Genomic DNA, 19,105 nt, shown 5'->3' with positions numbered 1-19,105 from the left:
GATCAACAACAATATTATATCTTTTGACTTATTTTCCATCGATAAATATTTTTAGAAATAATGCATACGACTAAATTAAAATTCTGTTTATTTTATATAATTTTATTTTCTTAAAAGGTGATAAGTACAATTATAATCCATATCCAAAATACAGCAATTTGTTGAAGCATCCATCCATGACCATATTTTGCACCTTTCCTCATATTTTTTTTCTAGTTAATTTTTTTGTAGTAGATAAGTTATAAGCCATTATTGAGGAGAAAATACTCAAGATACACAAAGAGAAATAGTATTGAGCAAAGTAGAATTCTCGATAAATTACACCAAAATAAAATCTTGATACAATAAGCCAAAATGATGGAGATCTTACTTAAATCTCCAATGATAAATAGTACGAATTATTAAAACAAAAGAACATACAGCACACAAAGCCGATCATTTTGGGAAGCATAAAAGGAAATGGAAAACCCCAAAGGTGGTGGAAAATGATTGAAAAGAATGGATTTGACTACTAGTAGTAGGTTGGTGGTGGGGGAGATGGTGATGGTGGTGGAGGTGAAGCATAGGTGATAGGTTCCTCGTACTTCTCAGGTGGTGGTGGTGAGGCATAGGTTGGTGTTTCTTTGTAGTACGGTGGTGGTGGAGGCGAGTAGTATGTAGGTGATTGTTCATAGGTCTTTGGAGGAGGTGGTGAGTTGTAGGTCGAAGGTGATTGTTCATAGGATTTTGGAGGAGGTGGAGGAGATTTATAGGAAGGTGTAGATTCTTCGTAGTATGGTGGAGGTGGAGAATTGTAATAAGTTGGTGGTTGCTCGTAGTATTTTGGTGGAGGTGGTGGAGATTTGTATGCTGATGGTGATTCTTCATAGTACTTTGGTGGGGGTGGAGGTGACTTGTAGTACTTAGGGGATTGCTCATAGTATTTTGGTGGGGGTGGAGGTGACTTGTAGTACTTAGGGGATTGCTCATAGTATTTTGGTGGAGGTGGAGGTGACTTGTAGTATGAAGGTGATTTCTCGTAGTAAGTTGGTGGTGGTGGAGGAGAGTTGTAGTAAACTGGTGACTTGTAATATTTTGTTGGTGAAGGCGATTTGTAGTATTTAGATGGAGCGGGCGATTTGTAATATTTTGTTGGGGATGGGGACTTGTAGTAATAGTGTGTTGATGGAGTAGGTGACTTGTAGTACTTTGCTGGCGAGGGGGACTTATAATACTTTGCGGGCGATGGGGACTTGTAGTAGTTCTTTGAAGGAGTTGGTGACTTGTAGTAATACTTAGAAGGAGCGGGTGATTTGTAATAATGCTTTGAAGGAGTTGGGAACTTGTAGTAATACTTTGTTGCAACCGGTGACTTGTAGTAGTGCTTTGAAGGAACATGTGACTTGTAATACTTGGTTACAATGGGTGCCTTGTAGTAGTAATGCTTTGAAGGAACATGTGACTTGTAATACTTGGTTACAATGGGTGCCTTGTAGTAGTAATGCTTTGAAGGAACATGTGACTTGTAATACTTGGTTACAATGGGTGCCTTGTAGTAGTAATGCTTTGAAGGAACATGTGACTTGTAATACTTGGTTACAATGGGTGCCTTGTAGTAGTAATGCTTTGAAGGAACATGTGACTTGTAATATTTTGCTGGTGACGGCGATTTGTAATAAATGTGCTTTGAAGGTGCTGGTGATTTGTAGTAGTAGTGTGATGGATAAGGCTTCTTGTAATAAGGAGTGGGAACATGATAGTTGGATGGAGATGGTGATTTGTAGTACTTGTTAGAGTTGTGAGAAGGTGAAGGAGAAGTATACTCATAAGAGTAATCAGCAACAACTGTGCTGGCTACTAAGCAAATTGCCAAAGCAACTGTTAGAAAAAACCATTGTCCCAACTTCCCTAAGCTTTTCATTTTGAACTAAAACCACTATATACTTAGAGAAGGAAAGGATAGAACTAAGACTTATGTTGCATAGTTGCGTAGGGAGCTCTGGTTTTTATAGAGAAAAATATGACACCCTTCTCAACATTAATGTAATAATAGCTTCTTAATTGCCCACTTGCCCACTAAGCTGAGAGCAAGGTCCAAATAAAGACTTTTATTAGTACAAAGTGGGAGGCATTATCTGGTGACAAATAATAATTTATATGAAATACAAAGTAGTTAAGGACTGATTATTTCTCAATAATGCACAGAACAAAGAGATGTTCCTTGTTTTCTCAATGCCAAAATATGTAAGTTGACGTATGATCTAGAGTTCGACATCGTCCCTATCTCAAAAGAAGAGCAAACGAAGAACATATATGCAACAGCTATCATCAATGGGCTTCAATACAAACAAAACCTATGTTAGATCACCATTCACTGCAAAGCTACCAGAAAACACAGAAATTTCGAAAAGTTAAAACACAACGCTTATGTAGTTAATGACAATATTATGAATCAAGCATCAACTAATAAATGATAAAATTCCGTAGTTGCTAAAATTTCCAAAATTTGGTTTTTCCTCATTACATAATACAAACTGGGATATACAAAATACAACAGAAAAATGAATGTGCAAGTCATATGGTTTCGTTCTGTACTTATCTACACGATTGCAGATATGCCCATCGCCATATACTAGAATGATCTGTAGTATTCTAGTCATGTTTGTGACTTTGGTCTGTACTTGCCAATAAGACCATAATTGACAATAAGACTTTCACCAATAGTCATTGCAGGAGCAGAGTCCATCTTTAATATGGTGAAAACGATTAGAATCTCTAATGATTATCTCTCTTCCCTCTGCTACTGATATGAACTTCATCGCGTTATGGCAATCTCCACATACTCGAAGATTTTTGAATATTCTGATGGGCTTTTGTTTGCATGTGCTAATAAGACCAAAGGCCAAAGCAATTTTCTCACTGTGCTGGAAAAGATATTGCTCCTTTTGTTCATCCTCCACCTCGTGAAGCACCAAGTCTGTGTTAGGAACATAGCCTATCTCCTTTATTTTAAGTGCTACCTTACCTAATTTTTCATATATCTCCTTTGCTTTGGGATGCTTTGTGTCGCCTACATAAAACTTGTGGACGCTATTTTCAGCTTCTATCCAACTACATCCAGCTTCCTTCACCAATCTCTTTTCTTTCATGTCTTTTCTGATCTTTGCTACCTCCTCCCATTGACGCCTCGAGGCATACAAGTTAGATAGTAAGACGTGTGCTGCTGGATCATTTGGCTCCTGTTCAAGAATCATTTCTGAGGCATACTTCCCCAGTTGTAAATTACCATGCACCTGGCAAGCCCCAAGCAAGGTGCGCCAAACAAGAGCATCAACATTCAAGGGCAGTGATTTGATAAACTGAACAGCCTTTTCAAGAGAGCCTGATCGGCCTAACAAATCAACCATGCATGCATAATGTTCCATCCTTGGAGTTATCCCGTGATTTTTTGACATTGAGTCAAAATATTTCCATCCCTCATCAACTAAACCAACATGGCTACAAGCTGATAAAACAGCAATGTATGTGACTTCATTTGGTTTTATACCATCCTCAAGCATTTGATTGAACAATTCCACAGCTCTGTGGGCAAATCCATGTTTTGCAAAACCTGTTATAATTGAAGTCCAAGATATTACATTTCTATCTTCCATTCCTTCAAAAACTTGAAAAGCAGCCTCTATATTACCGCATCTAGAATACATAGATATCAAAGCATTGGAGACAGATTGGTTGGACTGGATCCCTGCTTTTAAGACCCGAGCATGGATCTGCTCTCCCTTTCCAACTGCACCTACACTTGCAGCTCCACTCAATAAACTAGCAAACGTGAAAGTATCAACCTCAACTTCAGAGTCTAAATGGCTGAAAAGTTCAAAAGCTTCTGCAGAATCCAAACTCTTTGAATATCCGTCAACTATTATGTTATAAGAAACTAAATTCTTCTCAAACAGAAGTTCGAAAGCTTTCCGGGCTTCTTCCATCCTACCAGACTTGGCATACATGCTAATTAGAGAGTTGGCTACACAGTTCACAGATGCAAGACCCAATTTCACTGCATGATTATAGATCTGTTCGCCTATAGCAGGATTCGAAAGATTTCCACATGCCTTTAAAAGACTAGAAAATGTAAAATGGTTTGGTTTAACTGGATTATCTATCATCCTACAGTACAATTTAATAGCTTCCATATCGTAGTGTCCGCTTTGCACATATCCAGTTATAATAGCAGTCCAAGACATGACATTATGATCAGCCATCCGATCAAAAACCTTTCTTGAATCATCCATGGATCCATCCATCGTACTTTTTGCATACATATCCACCAAACTGCACCCAACACAAACATCTGCAGACAACCTAGACTTAATCACCCCACCATGCAGTTGCCTCCCAAGCAAAGACAACCCTGGCTCAGCACAAGCTGATAAAACACCACTAAACGTAAACCTATCAGGGACAAATCCTTCAGAAACCATTTCCAAGAACAGTCTAACAGCATCTTTTGAAGCACCAAGTTGTGAAAATCTAGTAATCATCAAAGTCCAAGTAACAAGATTCCTCTCAGGCATTCTATCGAACACTTTCTTGGCTGACCTCAAATCACTAAACCCTTTAGCAAACAAATCAATCAGTGCACACCCAACACAAATATCCGACTCAAAATACCCAGTTTTAATCACAAACCCAAATATCGCCAACCCAACCCACCCCAACTCCGCGCTACAACATGCCTGAATCACCGCAGAGAAGCAGAACTGATTAGGGTACTCCCCAAACTCCACCATATCAAAGAAAGTAAACACGGATTCCAACTCCATACCACAATGAGCATAGCACGAAATCATTGCACTCCAAGAAACCAAATCCCGCTTCTCACCCATGCTCTCGAAAATCTTTTCAGCAGTTTCCCAACTACCCATTTTAGAATATAAACTTATCAACGAGTTAAGAAGAATGGTGTCCGGTTCGAGTGGCGAATCGTTGAGTTTAGAGTGTAGAAGTTGTCCAAATTGGAAATTTCGGGTCCTGATGCAAGATTTGAGGAGAACTGTATAGGAGGTGAGATCAGGGGTAAAACCCATTTGAGAAATGTGATCAAGCGTCGAGATTGCTTGCTTAAGATTTCCAACATTGGCTTGTCGAATCAAAGTATCCTTCAGAGCTTCGAAATCAGGGTTCCTAATTCGACGGGATTTGAGGTTTTTGGATTTGGGAGAAGGAGGGATGAATTTGGCGGGAGAGGGAAGAGAGAGAGTTATCATTATCTATAACGGTATTCTGGCTTCTGTGGTTCCCATATTGGACCTTATAAGACATCTCCGAACTCAGTTTTACTCTCTATTTTTTATATTTGGTCAGTAAAATAGAGAATGGGTTCTTCAACCACAATCTATTTTACGCTCTACTCTCCATTTATAGTATTCATACTCACTATTTCACTTTTTCATTGTTTTGTTATTATTTATATTTATTAATATTTATAATTAACATATTATAAATTATATAAGACTATTAATTAAATCTCTAATATGTCTTGTTATTTTTTAATGCAATATAACATTTAAAAAAATATATTATTTAATATATACCACTTTCATCTAGATTTAATGATATTTTAATTTTTAAAATTTTCTTCAATTTAGATATATAATTTAAAATTATTATTATTATTCATTATGAAGAATGCATAAAATCTAAATGATAAGATGAAAAATTGAAAGTTATTCAAATTTCAAGAGTAAAATTGAAAAGATGATTGGAGTTAGATGGTTCATATTAAAGTCCAACTAATTCATATTTGCACTGCATCTAAAAATCACCTACCAAGATTTTTTTCATATCCAGAATAGTACCACCTACTGCGTCACATTACACATATCCTTATATACACCTAACTTCTTCCTTCCAGAAAACGAAAAAAAAGGGTAAATGCAAAGAGCTCCTTCTTCTTTTTATTAATAAATACCACATATTCATTAATACCACTTAACCATAATTGGGCAAAACAAGCTAAAAAAAAAAGAGACAATGACAACACCTTCTTCTTTTTCCTTTGTCTCAACACTAGTCTTATCAGTAATTTTTGCTTCCTTAATAGCACCAACTACTAGTAACTCCTTGGCTGATTTGTGCATCAAATGCCAGAGTCCAAAATTTTGCTTGCAAGTTTTTGGCCTTAATCCTCATAGGAATCCTTACGAGTTGACACTAGAGGCAATCAACTTAACATTTACAAACGCCTCCGATACAACCAATAAGATTCATACCTTTCTAGATCAGACAAACGACGAAAACTTACAAGAGATATATAATTATTGTTTGAATTATTATGAATCTTCTATTGATATTTTAAGAGACGTGGAGGATCACTTGTTAAAGCAAGGTATATTTGATACTTTGAGCACTATTGGAGCCTTTGTCCAAGAAGTTGGTTCTTCTTGTGAAGATAGATTTCAAGAAATTGCCGATGATGTTTATGTCTCCACTCTTACTGAGAACAACAATAACATGAGGAATTTTGGTAGTATTATTATTGTTGCTGGAGATCTTCTATCTAATTCAACATCCACAAATAAATAGTATGTAATAAATGTCAAAAGTCATTGAAAGAATGAGAATAAAGGGAGTAATGTTTTTTTTCTTTTAAAAAAAATCACTTAACCATAATTAATTAATATATATTATTTTCTTATTTAAACACTTAAATTATAATAAATTAAATTGGTTTGGTGGACACGAGGTGGGGCGTTTTAGTTATCAAATTTATGAATGAAAATCTTTAGAGTTAAATAAAAAAGGACAACCCAGTGCACTAGCTTTGGCTATGTGTTGGATCCAGAGAAGAGCCGAACCACAAAAGTTTATTGTACACAATCTTACCTTACAAATTCTTTTGTGGCTTACTAACCAATTTTTCTTAATTTTTCCTTCAATATTTACAAACTATTCAAAGGATAAAGAAAAGATTAGCCAACAAAGCTAAATAACAGTGACATCATTGTTTTACTTTTACCCCTTTCTTTAACCCTTTTTCTTTTTTGCTTTCACTTAAGCTGTAAGAAAAAAAATCAAGAAATTGAGATTCTATAAGTTACATAAGCTATGACATTTACATGTATAAAGATCTGCTTTCCAGATACAAAGGGCTAAAATTAATTAGACTTACTTCCTCCGCTCCATATTCTATAGTGTTTTTAGCTTGGAGAGAGGTGATTAGACAGGATATTCGTTTTCAAATAGTGCGTATGTGGAGACTTGCTTCTTTTTCTTCTTTTTTCGGGGACAGGCATGAAAACCACAAAGGCCAGCCATAAGAATTTGGAGAAATCTTAGCAATGTGAAGTTTGTCTGTCACACATTTGATGTTGCTACTTGCCTGCTTTTCCATATGATCGGAGCCACGAGCATCCATACTGGTAAATATTAGAAATATCAAAAGCATCACATTACATGTTTAATGATCCAAAATCTTTATAACTATACCATAGTTAACAATATGCCAAGTTTGGTGAGCAACTTACTGTAAACACAAACTGCAAGCCATTCATTCACTACCCTTACCCAAGTACTTGTCCAACCAACATCTATTGTAAACCTGCAGATTAACAACAAAAAAGCACTATACAATAAGCATTTCGTTACAACTTCTATTGGTTCATTTTTCTTTCTTAAGAAGTAGCAAGCAAGCATTTCAATTTCCTGCCATCAAATGCTCTGATATCTGTTATCATTTCGAGCTGAAACCAGAACATTTTATCGCCCAAATCAAAATTTATATGTTGTCTGAAGATGAAGGAACTTACTTCTTCATGGCGTGATTAGGATTCCATCCAATTAATAGCATTGCAAAATACATAGCTCCTGTCGCAAAGACAAAATGAAAGAATCCATAACCATATGGTACATCATCTTCTTCTGGTGCATCATCCTTCTTGAACTGCAACTTGTTTCTGTTAGAAATTTTTCTCAGGTATATTCGGATTATTATGTAATTGAAAAGTATTGAGGTATACCTGAAAGCATTTTGAATCAATTCCAGTAGAAAATGTTGCGATGACAATTGTGAGGACCGCTACAACAAAGCTCTGTACAAAATTAAGAGTGAAAGCTTACTTAATTACATGCTGAAAAAGGGATATATTAATTCTAGTATTCTACTACACCACTATATATTATAAAGTCAAGACTCTAATAAGAATCTTAGAGCAGCACATGAGATACTTCCCCTAGATTATATAGCATTTGAATCTAAAGGCTGGATAAAGCTTGTCCAAATTATTAAAACAATAGAATAATACTAGAACTGAACTGAACCTTTGACAATTTTTACTCAAGATTGACAAACTAGCAAGACATAATGCTACATGTTTAATGACTCAACGAACATCTTGAGTCATTTAGAGGTTGGAGACTTACTATGATGGTGAACCAGTCTCCTTTTCCAGTTGGCGATTCTGCTTTCCGGATGCATCTCTCTTCTGCAGGTTCACTGTAAGTAGATACAAGAAATTTATAAGAAATAATAGCATAATGTGTGAAACCATAGATACCTAATTGTGTATTGGCATTCTCTCAAGTGAAACCTTGAACCGAACAGAGGGACATCCTCAAATAAATGAAATTTATAATATGAAAATTTAACTTGTCACAAGTTTAAGTCATCTACTTCCTGTAAGTTTGAGAATATACCAAGGTATCCAGTTTTTACTTCAGGTTCTTAGGAGCACAGCTTGTCACTCAACAAATGACATTACTTAAAGAAATTGATATTCCTAAAAGGCTCAAGTGATGATAGTCGATAGATAAAGAATGCTCAAGAAACTCTGGTGTCTAGTGTTTAGCCTCAAATTGCAGCCTTTTCTTTTTTGCACTCTTAATGAATTAAAAGAGAAGAATGCAAGGTTTACGAAAACACAAATCCAAATCATACCTTCTGATGGCAGACCAGCAGAGGAACACAACATATAGCCCCATAAAACCTGGAGTCAGGAATCCGGCATTCACCTGGTGCTTTCATCAATTAATATAAACTATCCCAACAAAAAAATGTAAACACAAGATACTCAGACTCACTTTGGGGTGGAGAGAAACACTGGTCATGAGTTGGAGGAGTACTAATGTCCAGGAGATGAAGAAGATATTAAGAAGGCACGATGGTTGAGGCGTATACCAAATGTACATTAAGATGATCCCGAGGATGCATATAACATATGCAACTGTTGCAAGTAACATCATTTGGACATGGCTGCAAAATGGTTTTATTTCCATTAGCACTAATAATCAACCGTTTAAAACCTTCATAGGAATTACATAAAATGTAACATCACTGAAATGTACTGCATGTTCTTTTTGGATCTGAACTTTAGCCTTTAAATAATAATTCTAATTAGCAAGCAGAAGTGTTTTATTTATAATAGTAAATAGCGCATGAACCAGTTATTCAAATGAGTTGATAGCATCATAGTGCACATAATTTCCTAAAATCTTGTCTGAAATACATCCCTATGCATAAATAAGATCAAGGTTTGCTATCCTCGATCAAAACTTATGTAAAAAGAGGGACTAAGCCAATTACCATCTCACAGCATATTTCTCAGAATGACAGAAATCGTTGAGCCATGTGATAAAACTGATTATACTTATAAGCTGGATTAGTAAAAATACCCTGCAAATGGATCAGAAACAGAATCAACGTGAGGGTAACACTAACTGTGAATTACCTAAGATGTTATGCTTAATTTTAACATAAAAAACCAACACGAAAGTGATTGTGCATGACGAAAAAAGAAGCACGCTAGATGAGTTTGTCATACCCAGCACCAAAATGCGCAACCTGGCCTGTCCAGAAAACACAACATCATTCAGCAATTTATCATATATTGATAAAACTACATATGACTGACTGACTTGTTAAATCTGAAGTATTTTAATGAAAACACTACAATAGTATGCATCTATACTAACCATAGATTGAAATAATCTCTGCTGGAAGAAGAAAGGGTAGTACAATTAAAGAAATATTCATAAAAAGCTTGGCAGACCACCATCCTGAATGCCATAATTCTCTGCGGTCATTTAATTTCGAAGTACCAGCTGTAGATAGGAACATGGCGAAATAGAATAGCTATAATGATCATGTTAAGGATTGACTGAGAAAATCAATAATTTCATGATTGAGCTGCATGCCCATACAAAGCCATAAAAGTTTCAACTTATTACTATCATTGAGTAAATTTTACAACTAGCTGATTTGAATCAAATGGGATTAGATAGAGGTAGGATACAGAACACCCCAAGCTTACTCTCAATACTCCTTCTGCACCCATACAGTCTTCACCACCATTACATCCTTTAAGTCCTACAGAGATAGATATATACATCGTTAGAATTGTGTACTACAGATGTAGCACTAGAAATAGGAATCTATGGCCAAAATAAAGAACGAAGCAATCTTACTCTTCATTTCTTTCAAAATGCTATGGCCATAATCACGAACAGCCCAAGCTAATAAATTAGCAATGAGAAACAATATGGCGTAAAGATATCTAGCCATCCAAGGATTAGAGCCATGTCGAAATTGGTCTAACCAGGAACCGTGCTTGATCTTGCTATATCTCTCAATAGTTCTTCCCTCCATTTCTTCTGTAGAGCCTTCACCTGTTGTCATGGCATTAAAGTAGCAATGCAGGGGAAGTTGAATTCTTCAATTCCTCTACCACCTCCCCATCTGCAAAAGCACAAAAAGAGAATCTTAGTAGCTCAGTTGATTGGCTATCTGAACTCTCACTTTGTTCGTAAGAGCTCGATTCCCCACCTTGTAATCCCCTACCTCATTTCCCCTTTCGGAAAAAAAACAAACAAAAAGGTTAGGATGTAGTGATCCAACTGAATTGGAATGGAATATAAGAAAGATTGATGTGAAATGCATGAACCAGATCCTGATTCTAAAGTTGTGAATAGGAAGCAAAGAAACTATTTCAAAATTGCTTTTATTAAAAATTACCATCACAAATAACAAATGTTTATTAGGCACGGCTTGACCAAGTTCCTGTATCTTTTTGAACAACTATATCGGCTTATAATGGACCATTAACAATACTTTAAGTTTGGTAAATCAAAGTTATGTTGGTCAAATTTGTCTGCTAAAAAGCATCCTAGAGCTACTTTCTATGTGAAATGATGGTCCTGTAAGAACTACTCCAATCATTTTAGTAATTTGTTTGTATGAAATAACTTTGCAAGGAATTTAAGAAAACAGAAAACAGTAGAATGTACTAAAATGTCATTCAAAAGAAATGCGTATTCTTTTTAAAACAAGCAAATTGAAACGGAGGAATTAAATAAACCATTCCTTCCTGATAAGTGAGATCTTTCGTAAATCAATAGCAAAGTGAAGGTTGGCATCAATACGAAACGAATAAAAAGGCAGATCGAATTATTGAAATTATTCTGCCTTTCCATCCAAGAGATAAACAAAAAAATATTAAAATTAGACCATAAAAACACGTGCAACTCACGTGACAATTCCATTATATTGTTTTCTGTTTTCTGTTTTAGTTTTCCAAGAAAGAAGTTGCTTGTGTTAACAGCAAAGAATCTGCAAAAGAGCTCCTCCATTTTGAAAACACATTTTCATCTTCCTATCTATGCAAAATTGCCTCTCAATACATACAAATAATACAATAGTATAAATAACTGCAACTTTCTATCACAATTACATACCCGTAACAGATCGAGAATTGCGCGCGTTTGAAGCTGAAAATGCAGTTGATTCCAAATTAAAGTGTTGTTGCTAAACTAAATTTGAATGAATGAAGAAGAAGACAATGTGTAACTTATTTTCTGTATGTTATAAAGAAGGAAAGTTTGGTTTTTGGTTTTGATGGGAAACTTTTAAGACTCATTTTAGAAGAAGAGTAAACTAGAATAAAGTACTACTCCATTACTTGATCCTAATTTAGTGGAAGTGGACCCTACACATGCTTCGGCGCATGCCAATTGAGCATGCCTTTCCTAAATAATTACTACTCTCATTTTTTTTTTCTCTCCCTAATTTAGATTAATTAAATATTCAAAATTATACTAAAATGTGAATCTTTAAAAACGAAAGGTACTACAAACATGAAAAATATTTTATGTTGTCATAAGTAATGATTCATGTGTGGGAGATTAGCAGCTTTATAGCTTTTAGTTAGTACTAAAATATAAATACCCTACTTTCCTATTTGGTAGGTTTATATTATCTAGAATGTTAAAGACTAAACTCATAGCTTTGGAAGCATAATGATTAGCTTGGTGATCATTTTGATTGCTACTTTAGATTTTACCTGAAGAAATGTAAGGTATTATTGAATTCTAGCTTAACTTAAACATGCCACTAAGTTGGAGTATAACTAGTAAAATGTGAAAACGTTTTAATCTTTAAATCCAAATGAAAAGTGTAAAGAGAATTCTTTTTATATTTTATATATAAATATTAGAGATTATACGAACAGTTCACCATCTACATAATGAGAGAACAGAAACTGAATGTGTACTTCAACACACTGGACTTGCCTAATGAAGTTTAAGTCTTCCGTGTGGTTTACAAGCTATTGCACAAGAGCGAATTTACCCAGAATGCACCTCAAGGGGGAAGCAGGGTTTCCAGTAATTTCCAACAAAAAACATCATAAGTAAAGCATTGAATTGTATATTCATGTTACTATTACATCTTGTATAGAATCACCTTAATAAATAATAATCACTTCCCTAAACTACAAAAAATTGGCAAATATTTTCCATTTTGGGATGCATCGACCATGGTACACCGCAAGGCTGCGGAGTCAAGGATAGCAAACTATCCAGTGTTTGACCAAACACATTAAAGTCGCACCTCATAGCAAGCTGATTACAACAAGTCGCCACTGATGCTGCAAAGTCGCCCCTAAATGATATGTAGCCCAGTTTGACAGTCAACCATGCTCTCAGTTCTTCCAGCAAGATTGGCCCAATTATCCAGGTATATAAAACTGTTTCAGGACTAAGTATCCCTGCGGCTTTTCTTATTCATCTTATCCTGCACACGGTACTTTTCTCGTCTCTCTTCTCTTTGTCGCTTCTTTGAGAGTTGCTCTTCCTTGGTCCTTTCTGTTACAAGTGCTTTCTTCTTCTCTTCATCTTTGAGCTTGCGTGTTTTTATCTGAAAAATGCATTTAAAACAAAAGTGACCATACTATTCATATCCAAACAGATACTATAAGCTTTGACAATCAGTAAAATTATGGCACTGTGTCACTTAAGGATGAATTATCCAAATAACTCTTTTAAGAGCTTGTAGCTAGTATTAATGGGCAAGTGACCACAACCTACAGCCAGAAAACTACTAGTAGTAAAACCAAGTCTTAACTGCTCCTGTAGGAGAGAGCATACCTTCTCGTGCTGAATGAGTCTAAGTTTTTGAATATTAGCAAGCACTTTGTGCTCATGAGGTTCCATCACCACAGCCCTCCGATCTTCCAAGAGTGGTCGCTTCCGAGCTGGAGCATCCTTGGGCTTAGAGGCAAAGGGGAGACCTTTCTGTAATTGCTTGGGAATTACCAAGGGGTTGAACTTTTTCCGCTTTCGTTCAATTGGCTGTGGCATCAAACAACATAACAAGCAAAGCGGCGTCTGTCAGCAGTAAGAAAAAAACGCAACAGAAAGACTTTGAATGTAATAATTAAGTTATTAACAAACATGTGAAATAACATGTTTCACCTTATATAATGAATCCTTATTGACAGGCACTGGCAGATTATGTTCTCTCCTTAATTCAGCAACTGTTTTCATTCCTCGCCAAGTTTGATCACGTGGCTGTAATGCTGTTGTCAATGGATTGTAGAAGGAAGGAACTTCAACTTGAGTCCAAGCACGCAAGAAAACAATGTCACTCATAAGAATCTTATCCTCAAATGTGCATCTAGCAATGCCTTCTTTGGCACTCCCACCCTTCTTCTTGGGTTGGTTACCAATCTCTTCTTTAGCAGCCTAAGATTAACACCAACAACAGAAGTAGGGAAATGAATTAGGAAACGAGTAAAACCATTCCAAAACATAGAGAACTGCTTCTACTACATCTTTACAACTTTCTGTGGTAGAATCACTTTGCAACATGTACAACCTTTGGATCATCCTCCAAACAACGAGACAAATACTGTTAAGAAAATGTCAAGTCTAGCTACAATTAACAAGAACCACAAACTAGTGTCCATGGATAACCCATAGGTATGGAGAGAAGAGAGTCAGAGGAAACCCCGAATAACGAGCACAAGCAGGCAGGCAGGCAGGCATGGATGAAGACCCCTTCCCCACCCCCCCCAGTGCACATGCACCTTTTTCTTTTTAAAGAATTCATCTTTGTTGTGTGTAAGTGCATGCTTTGTTAGAACATTAAAATATTAAATATCTTATGGTCAACAAATCATCTTTGTAGTGTGTAAATGCATGCTTTGTTAGAAAATTAAAATACTAAATATGCTATGCTCAACAAATCAACAACACGTAACTTTTCTATTCTTTCTACAGATGTGGTCAGAATATCAAAAAATAACATCTCATACTGTTTATCCCTCTGATCAAATGTAGTTGAATACCACCAGCATGCAATTTTTAAAAATTGCGTTGATCCCAGAAAATTAGTATAATTATTTAATCTTGGATTGATTGATGATGGTTTAATATTTAGAGAAAAAGAGGGAATGAACATGAGAAGTCAGTATCTAGATGAAGTGACAAGAAACTATCTTCTTCCCGACTTGATTGTATTGTCTAAAGTCCTGTCAATTTACAGTCAAGCACAAGTATCCCTAACTAGAAAACCACGAAGCGAAGTGAGACAGCAGTTAAATGATACCCAAAAGTGGTAAACTACCTTTTTCACTTGCCCACGAATTCCACTAACAGTTCGAATAGCTGCACCTTCAAACCTAGCTATTTCAAGATCTGAAGTGAACATGTCCTTGATAAGTGCTGTCTTCTTGAATATTTTACATGGGTGACCAACTAACTTAATTTTTTTGACTATTCTTGCTGCATGGTTGAACTCTAGCACAGTTGCAGTCGCAGTGATTCTAAAGGATGCCTGTAAAAATATAAAGACAGACAAAGGTAGAACAATCAGCACAGAGGCAGGATCAGAAATCCAAGTACAAAGAAGAAGAAAACAGTGTAGAAAGAATATAGCAACTAACAAGGGAAGCAATGCAAAGGCTACAAGAACAACAAAATAGTGCGATAATCTTAGGTGCGTGGACTCGTCAATTTTGATGCCGCACCCGTCTCGGATTCTTCAAAAATACACTACTTTTGGCGAATCCGACACGCACCCGTTGGCTGCGTTGGCATTTTTGAAGAGTCCGAGTAACATAGGCGATAATATCAACACAATAAATATCAAAACAGGAACTACAATAATATGGCCAGTACAAAAATAAACACCAACAAGCCTAAACCATCAAAAGGCAAAACAATCCTCCACGCCCTCCTATTTAAGGTCATGTCTTGGGTAACCTTAGAGTTGTGTCATGTTCTGTCTTCTCTCCCAAATACTTCTTCGATCTACCTCTACCTCTCTTCGTGCCTACTATAACCAACTTCTCACACCTCCTCACTAGGGTGTCTGCGCATCTCCTCTTCAAATATCCAAACCATCTTAATCTCGCTTCTCTTATCTTGTCCACCCGGAGGCCACTCTCACCTTATCCCGAATATCCTAATTCCTAATATTATCGCTTCTTGTATGTCCACACATCTTTTGAACATAGGAGTTCTCGACTAGCCAGCCAACACTCCGCCTCATACAACAAAATCAGTCTAACCATCACTCTATAAAACTTACCTTTAAGTTTCAGTGCTATATTGTTATCACCAACAAACTCCAGATGCAAGCTTCCACTTCATCCACGCTGCACCAATACGATGTGTGATATTAGGGTTGCGTATCGCTCAGTTCGGTTCGGTTTTGAAGTTTATCGGTTTGGCTTATTGGTTATCGATTTGTAGAGATGCTAAACCGTAAAACCATTAGGATATTGGCTTATCGGTTATTGGTTTATCGGTTTTTTATCGTTATCGGTTTAATCGTTAAGATTTGACACAAAAAAAAATATTGAAAATCACTTAGAAACAAGGTGGCAAACCAAATAAACCATGCACATGATTTCACAAGTTACATCTTGCTCAAAAGCAAACATTTTTACATTGTAGAATAACCAAGTATTTGAGACAACAAAAACTAAAGTAGGAAACCAAACTCTAAGTCAAGGACTTTATATACAAAATGATATAGATATAATTATTTAATTTACTATCGGGTTATCGGTTAACTCGTTAAGAAAAAACTTCAAACCGTTAAGAAACGATAATCCGATAACAAAAAAAAAATCAAAACCGTTATCAAAACCGCTAAACTAATAACCCAATACTGATAAATCAATAACTTGTTTTCGGTTCGGGTTATCGATTTCGGTTCGGTTTTGAACATCCCTATGTGATATCATTGTCGATGTCCCCATTTCACTAGATTATAGGCTCAAGCTGCTTGAAACTATCGTTCTTAGGGATAGCATGTGTGTCAAGCCTCACTCCAAGCCTGCCTCTTGCATTGTATTACTGAATTTGCACTCCAAATGCTCTGTTTGGTCTTGCTTAACTTGAACGCTTGAGACTCCAGAGTTTGTCTCCATACATCCAACCTAGCATTAACTTCACTGCGCATTTCATCAATCAGTACTATGTCATCCGCAAACAACATATACCAAGGCACCCAATCTTGAATGAACCACGTCAATTCATATGGTAATAGTAGTTAACAATTGTGGTGGAACAGATAATTATGGTGATGGTTGGCATTATATAGTGGTGACGAATGGTGGTAGTTGTTGTGGTAATGGTGATTGGTGGTGATGATTGCAAGTGCTGGTGACAGTTGATTGTAGAGATTGGTAGTGATGTTGTGGGTGAGGATGGTGGTTGTGACGGGTGGTAATTAATAATAGAGGGCCACAGAGGAGGTAGTTGCCAATGGTGAGTGTATTTTAAACATTTTAGTCGGCATAATATGTTCCCTATAAATTGCAAGATAGTCTTACTTTATTTGTTCCCTAAACCTTTAGACTTATTCTCTCTAGGGAGCTGATGTATATTTCTTAGCACTTAGCACTCTTCTTTTCTGCATATACTAAATGTCATCAATGAAATCAATCAACTCATCAAAAAAAATTATTGATATATTGTTAGGTTACTTTAATATTTTATTCAAATTTTATTAATTTTTAAATGAAGACAAGTTTTATATATTCAGATGTTGAGAAAACAACAGTCTTAACTGTTAAGTATCCATATCTTACATCTTAATATTCAGATGTGTATTCACACTCAAACATGTAAATTTTAATACAAATCTTGATATTTAGATTCATACGTCTTAATCTTAATAGAAAAACAAATAAGGCCTAAAGCATATTTAGAAATGAAAATGGCCAAGCACAAAGCCATAAAATGAACGGTGGCAGTAAAATGTTATATAAATCAAGCAATAAGTATTAAAAAGAGACTACAATCTAGTGAAGACAAATGAATTTGTACTAATGGATGATTCTTCCATCTACGAGTAAACATATGGTTCCCAATTAATTTAAGGAAATTGGTTTGGCTTGTATTGCTAGGCCTTTTTTCTCTTTTCTTTGTTAATAAATGAGAAATCCACAAGGGCCAATAGTGCAGATCAGAAATTGGTGAATAACGGGCCCGCTCTCTCCACCCTTCTCACCTTATATACTGGGATATTGTTTATAGCAAGTTTGAACCTGTGTTGCACTCTTACTTCCAAACCAAAGCCCTAGGTGTACTTGAATTTCTAGACTTGTAAAGTTAAGACTTCCATCAATAGGAAGAAATGGGGAAATGGACCATAACAGGTTAGTTTTGTACTTGCTGAATGCATTCCCCCACAACTTTCCAGAGGCCCACCTAAATACAACACCTTACCTAATTGTTTGACAAGTACTTAACAGCAAACATAGGCAACTACAAGTGACAACTTACTTGATTATTTGACAAGTTCTGGACAGCGATCATTCCCGTGTGTGGAGGCACAAGGGGACCCCAAAACATTGCCAAACAATGCATGTGTTCAGGAGTGTACTTGAGCATACGGTGACGGCCATTTAGATCCTCAATGGCATAAATAGGTACAGTTTGGTAGCGCCTCCAACCAATAGAAACAATAATTGGATCCCTAGTCTTCAGCACTTTCTTGTGCCACCTGTGCCGCTTCAACCGAACCTGAAAAAAAAGAAGATAGTTTTCACCAGTAGTATTGGGATGCAACTATGCACTCATTCGGAAAATAGAAATTAAGATTATTCATTCCCAAAATTTAACTTAGTATAATTACACATCATAACAAGGCATTAACATTGATCAAATAAATTACACCATGATGCATTAACTTTTATGGTCATTTCATTTATGCAAGAGTCTTTTCTTTTTTCTATTCATGAGTCCTGCTAACATACTACATAAATGCATGACAGGGACAGGAGCCTCTCACCTCCTTTTTCTTCAGTTCTGTCTACTATACTTGCAGATAAGCTGTTGAGAGTAACAGGGACTACCAGTCAGGGTATTATCTTTTTGATGACAAGGGAAACCCGCAGCCGCTACCCTTTTGGGTGCGCACAGGGTAAAACCCCCGCTCCTATGCAATAGCTCGCAAACCACATAGGAGAGGTAACCCGCACTAGGCAAGCCCGGGGTAGGGGTGTTCACGGTTTGGATAAAAACCGATCCAAACCGAAAAACCAAATCAAACCGATAAATTAAAACCGATTTTATTTGGGTTTGGTTTGGTTTGGTTTTAGATTTTTGAAAACCGATAGTATTTGGTTTGGTTATGGTTTTATTCGAAAAAACCTGAAGAAATAACCGAACTGATGAATTATATACATATATTTTATTAATATACATACTTAATATATTATTTTTATAAACAATTTTAAAGATCTTATACATATTTTCATTAAAATTTCTTTATAATTTACTTATTGAAAGCAAAAATGCCCAAGATGAAACATTTATCTTATTGATTTCATGTATATGAGTG

At 36.0% G+C, this 19,105-nt stretch overlaps 4 protein-coding genes across 7 annotated transcripts in view; all 4 read right to left on the bottom strand.

Moving 5' to 3' along the window:
* LOC102590517 (extensin-2-like) overlaps positions 1–2,101 on the bottom strand; it is a 4,721-nt gene extending 2,620 nt beyond the window's left edge. The window contains exon 1 of the mRNA XM_006347795.2: positions 729–2,101. Within this exon, the coding sequence (XP_006347857.1) occupies positions 729–1,900 (1,172 nt within the window). The 5' untranslated portion in view covers positions 1,901–2,101. The remainder of the gene's footprint in view (positions 1–728) is intronic.
* A 361-nt stretch (positions 2,102–2,462) lies between these two features.
* Positions 2,463–5,243, bottom strand: LOC102590198 (pentatricopeptide repeat-containing protein At3g49170, chloroplastic-like). The gene has a single exon (XM_006347794.2). It carries the CDS (start codon positions 5,241–5,243, stop codon positions 2,694–2,696), a length of 2,550 nt encoding a protein of 849 aa, XP_006347856.1. The 3' UTR covers positions 2,463–2,693.
* A 1,803-nt stretch (positions 5,244–7,046) lies between these two features.
* LOC102595536 (probable serine incorporator) lies at positions 7,047–11,870 on the bottom strand. 2 transcript variants are annotated; one of them, XM_006347723.2, is made up of 13 exons: positions 11,704–11,870; positions 10,438–10,708; positions 10,266–10,339; positions 9,946–10,105; positions 9,795–9,819; positions 9,557–9,646; positions 9,055–9,226; positions 8,912–8,985; positions 8,398–8,470; positions 7,995–8,066; positions 7,785–7,918; positions 7,503–7,576; positions 7,047–7,394 (listed from the first exon to the last, which is right to left on the bottom strand). In XM_006347723.2, exons 2-13 carry the CDS (start codon positions 10,646–10,648, stop codon positions 7,333–7,335), a joined length of 1,221 nt encoding a protein of 406 aa, XP_006347785.1. In that variant the 5' UTR covers positions 10,649–10,708; positions 11,704–11,870; the 3' UTR covers positions 7,047–7,332. The 2 variants fall into 2 exon arrangements, with proteins under 2 accessions (XP_006347785.1, XP_006347787.1); XM_006347725.2 differs by lacking the exon at positions 11,704–11,870 and adding an exon at positions 10,985–11,232.
* Positions 11,871–12,513: 643 nt separating this feature from the next.
* The window catches only part of LOC102593009 (ribosome biogenesis protein BMS1 homolog), a 17,013-nt gene continuing 10,421 nt past the window's right edge, over positions 12,514–19,105 (bottom strand). For all 3 annotated transcript variants that reach the window (XM_006347717.2, XM_006347716.2, XM_015308922.1), the window contains 5 exons: positions 18,046–18,285; positions 14,873–15,082; positions 13,720–13,989; positions 13,393–13,596; positions 12,514–13,162 (listed from right to left, as the gene is read on the bottom strand). In XM_006347717.2, the coding sequence (XP_006347779.1) occupies positions 13,004–13,162; positions 13,393–13,596; positions 13,720–13,989; positions 14,873–15,082; positions 18,046–18,285 (1,083 nt within the window). In that variant the 3' untranslated portion in view covers positions 12,514–13,003. The remainder of the gene's footprint in view (positions 13,163–13,392; positions 13,597–13,719; positions 13,990–14,872; positions 15,083–18,045; positions 18,286–19,105) is intronic.

This window comes from Solanum tuberosum, unplaced genomic scaffold (assembly GCF_000226075.1).
Source record: "Solanum tuberosum cultivar DM 1-3 516 R44 unplaced genomic scaffold, SolTub_3.0 scf00092, whole genome shotgun sequence".
Lineage (NCBI taxonomy): Eukaryota > Viridiplantae > Streptophyta > Magnoliopsida > Solanales > Solanaceae > Solanum > Solanum tuberosum.
Note: the sequence above shows the minus strand (reverse complement) of the source record. Positions and strands in the feature narration are given on the sequence as shown.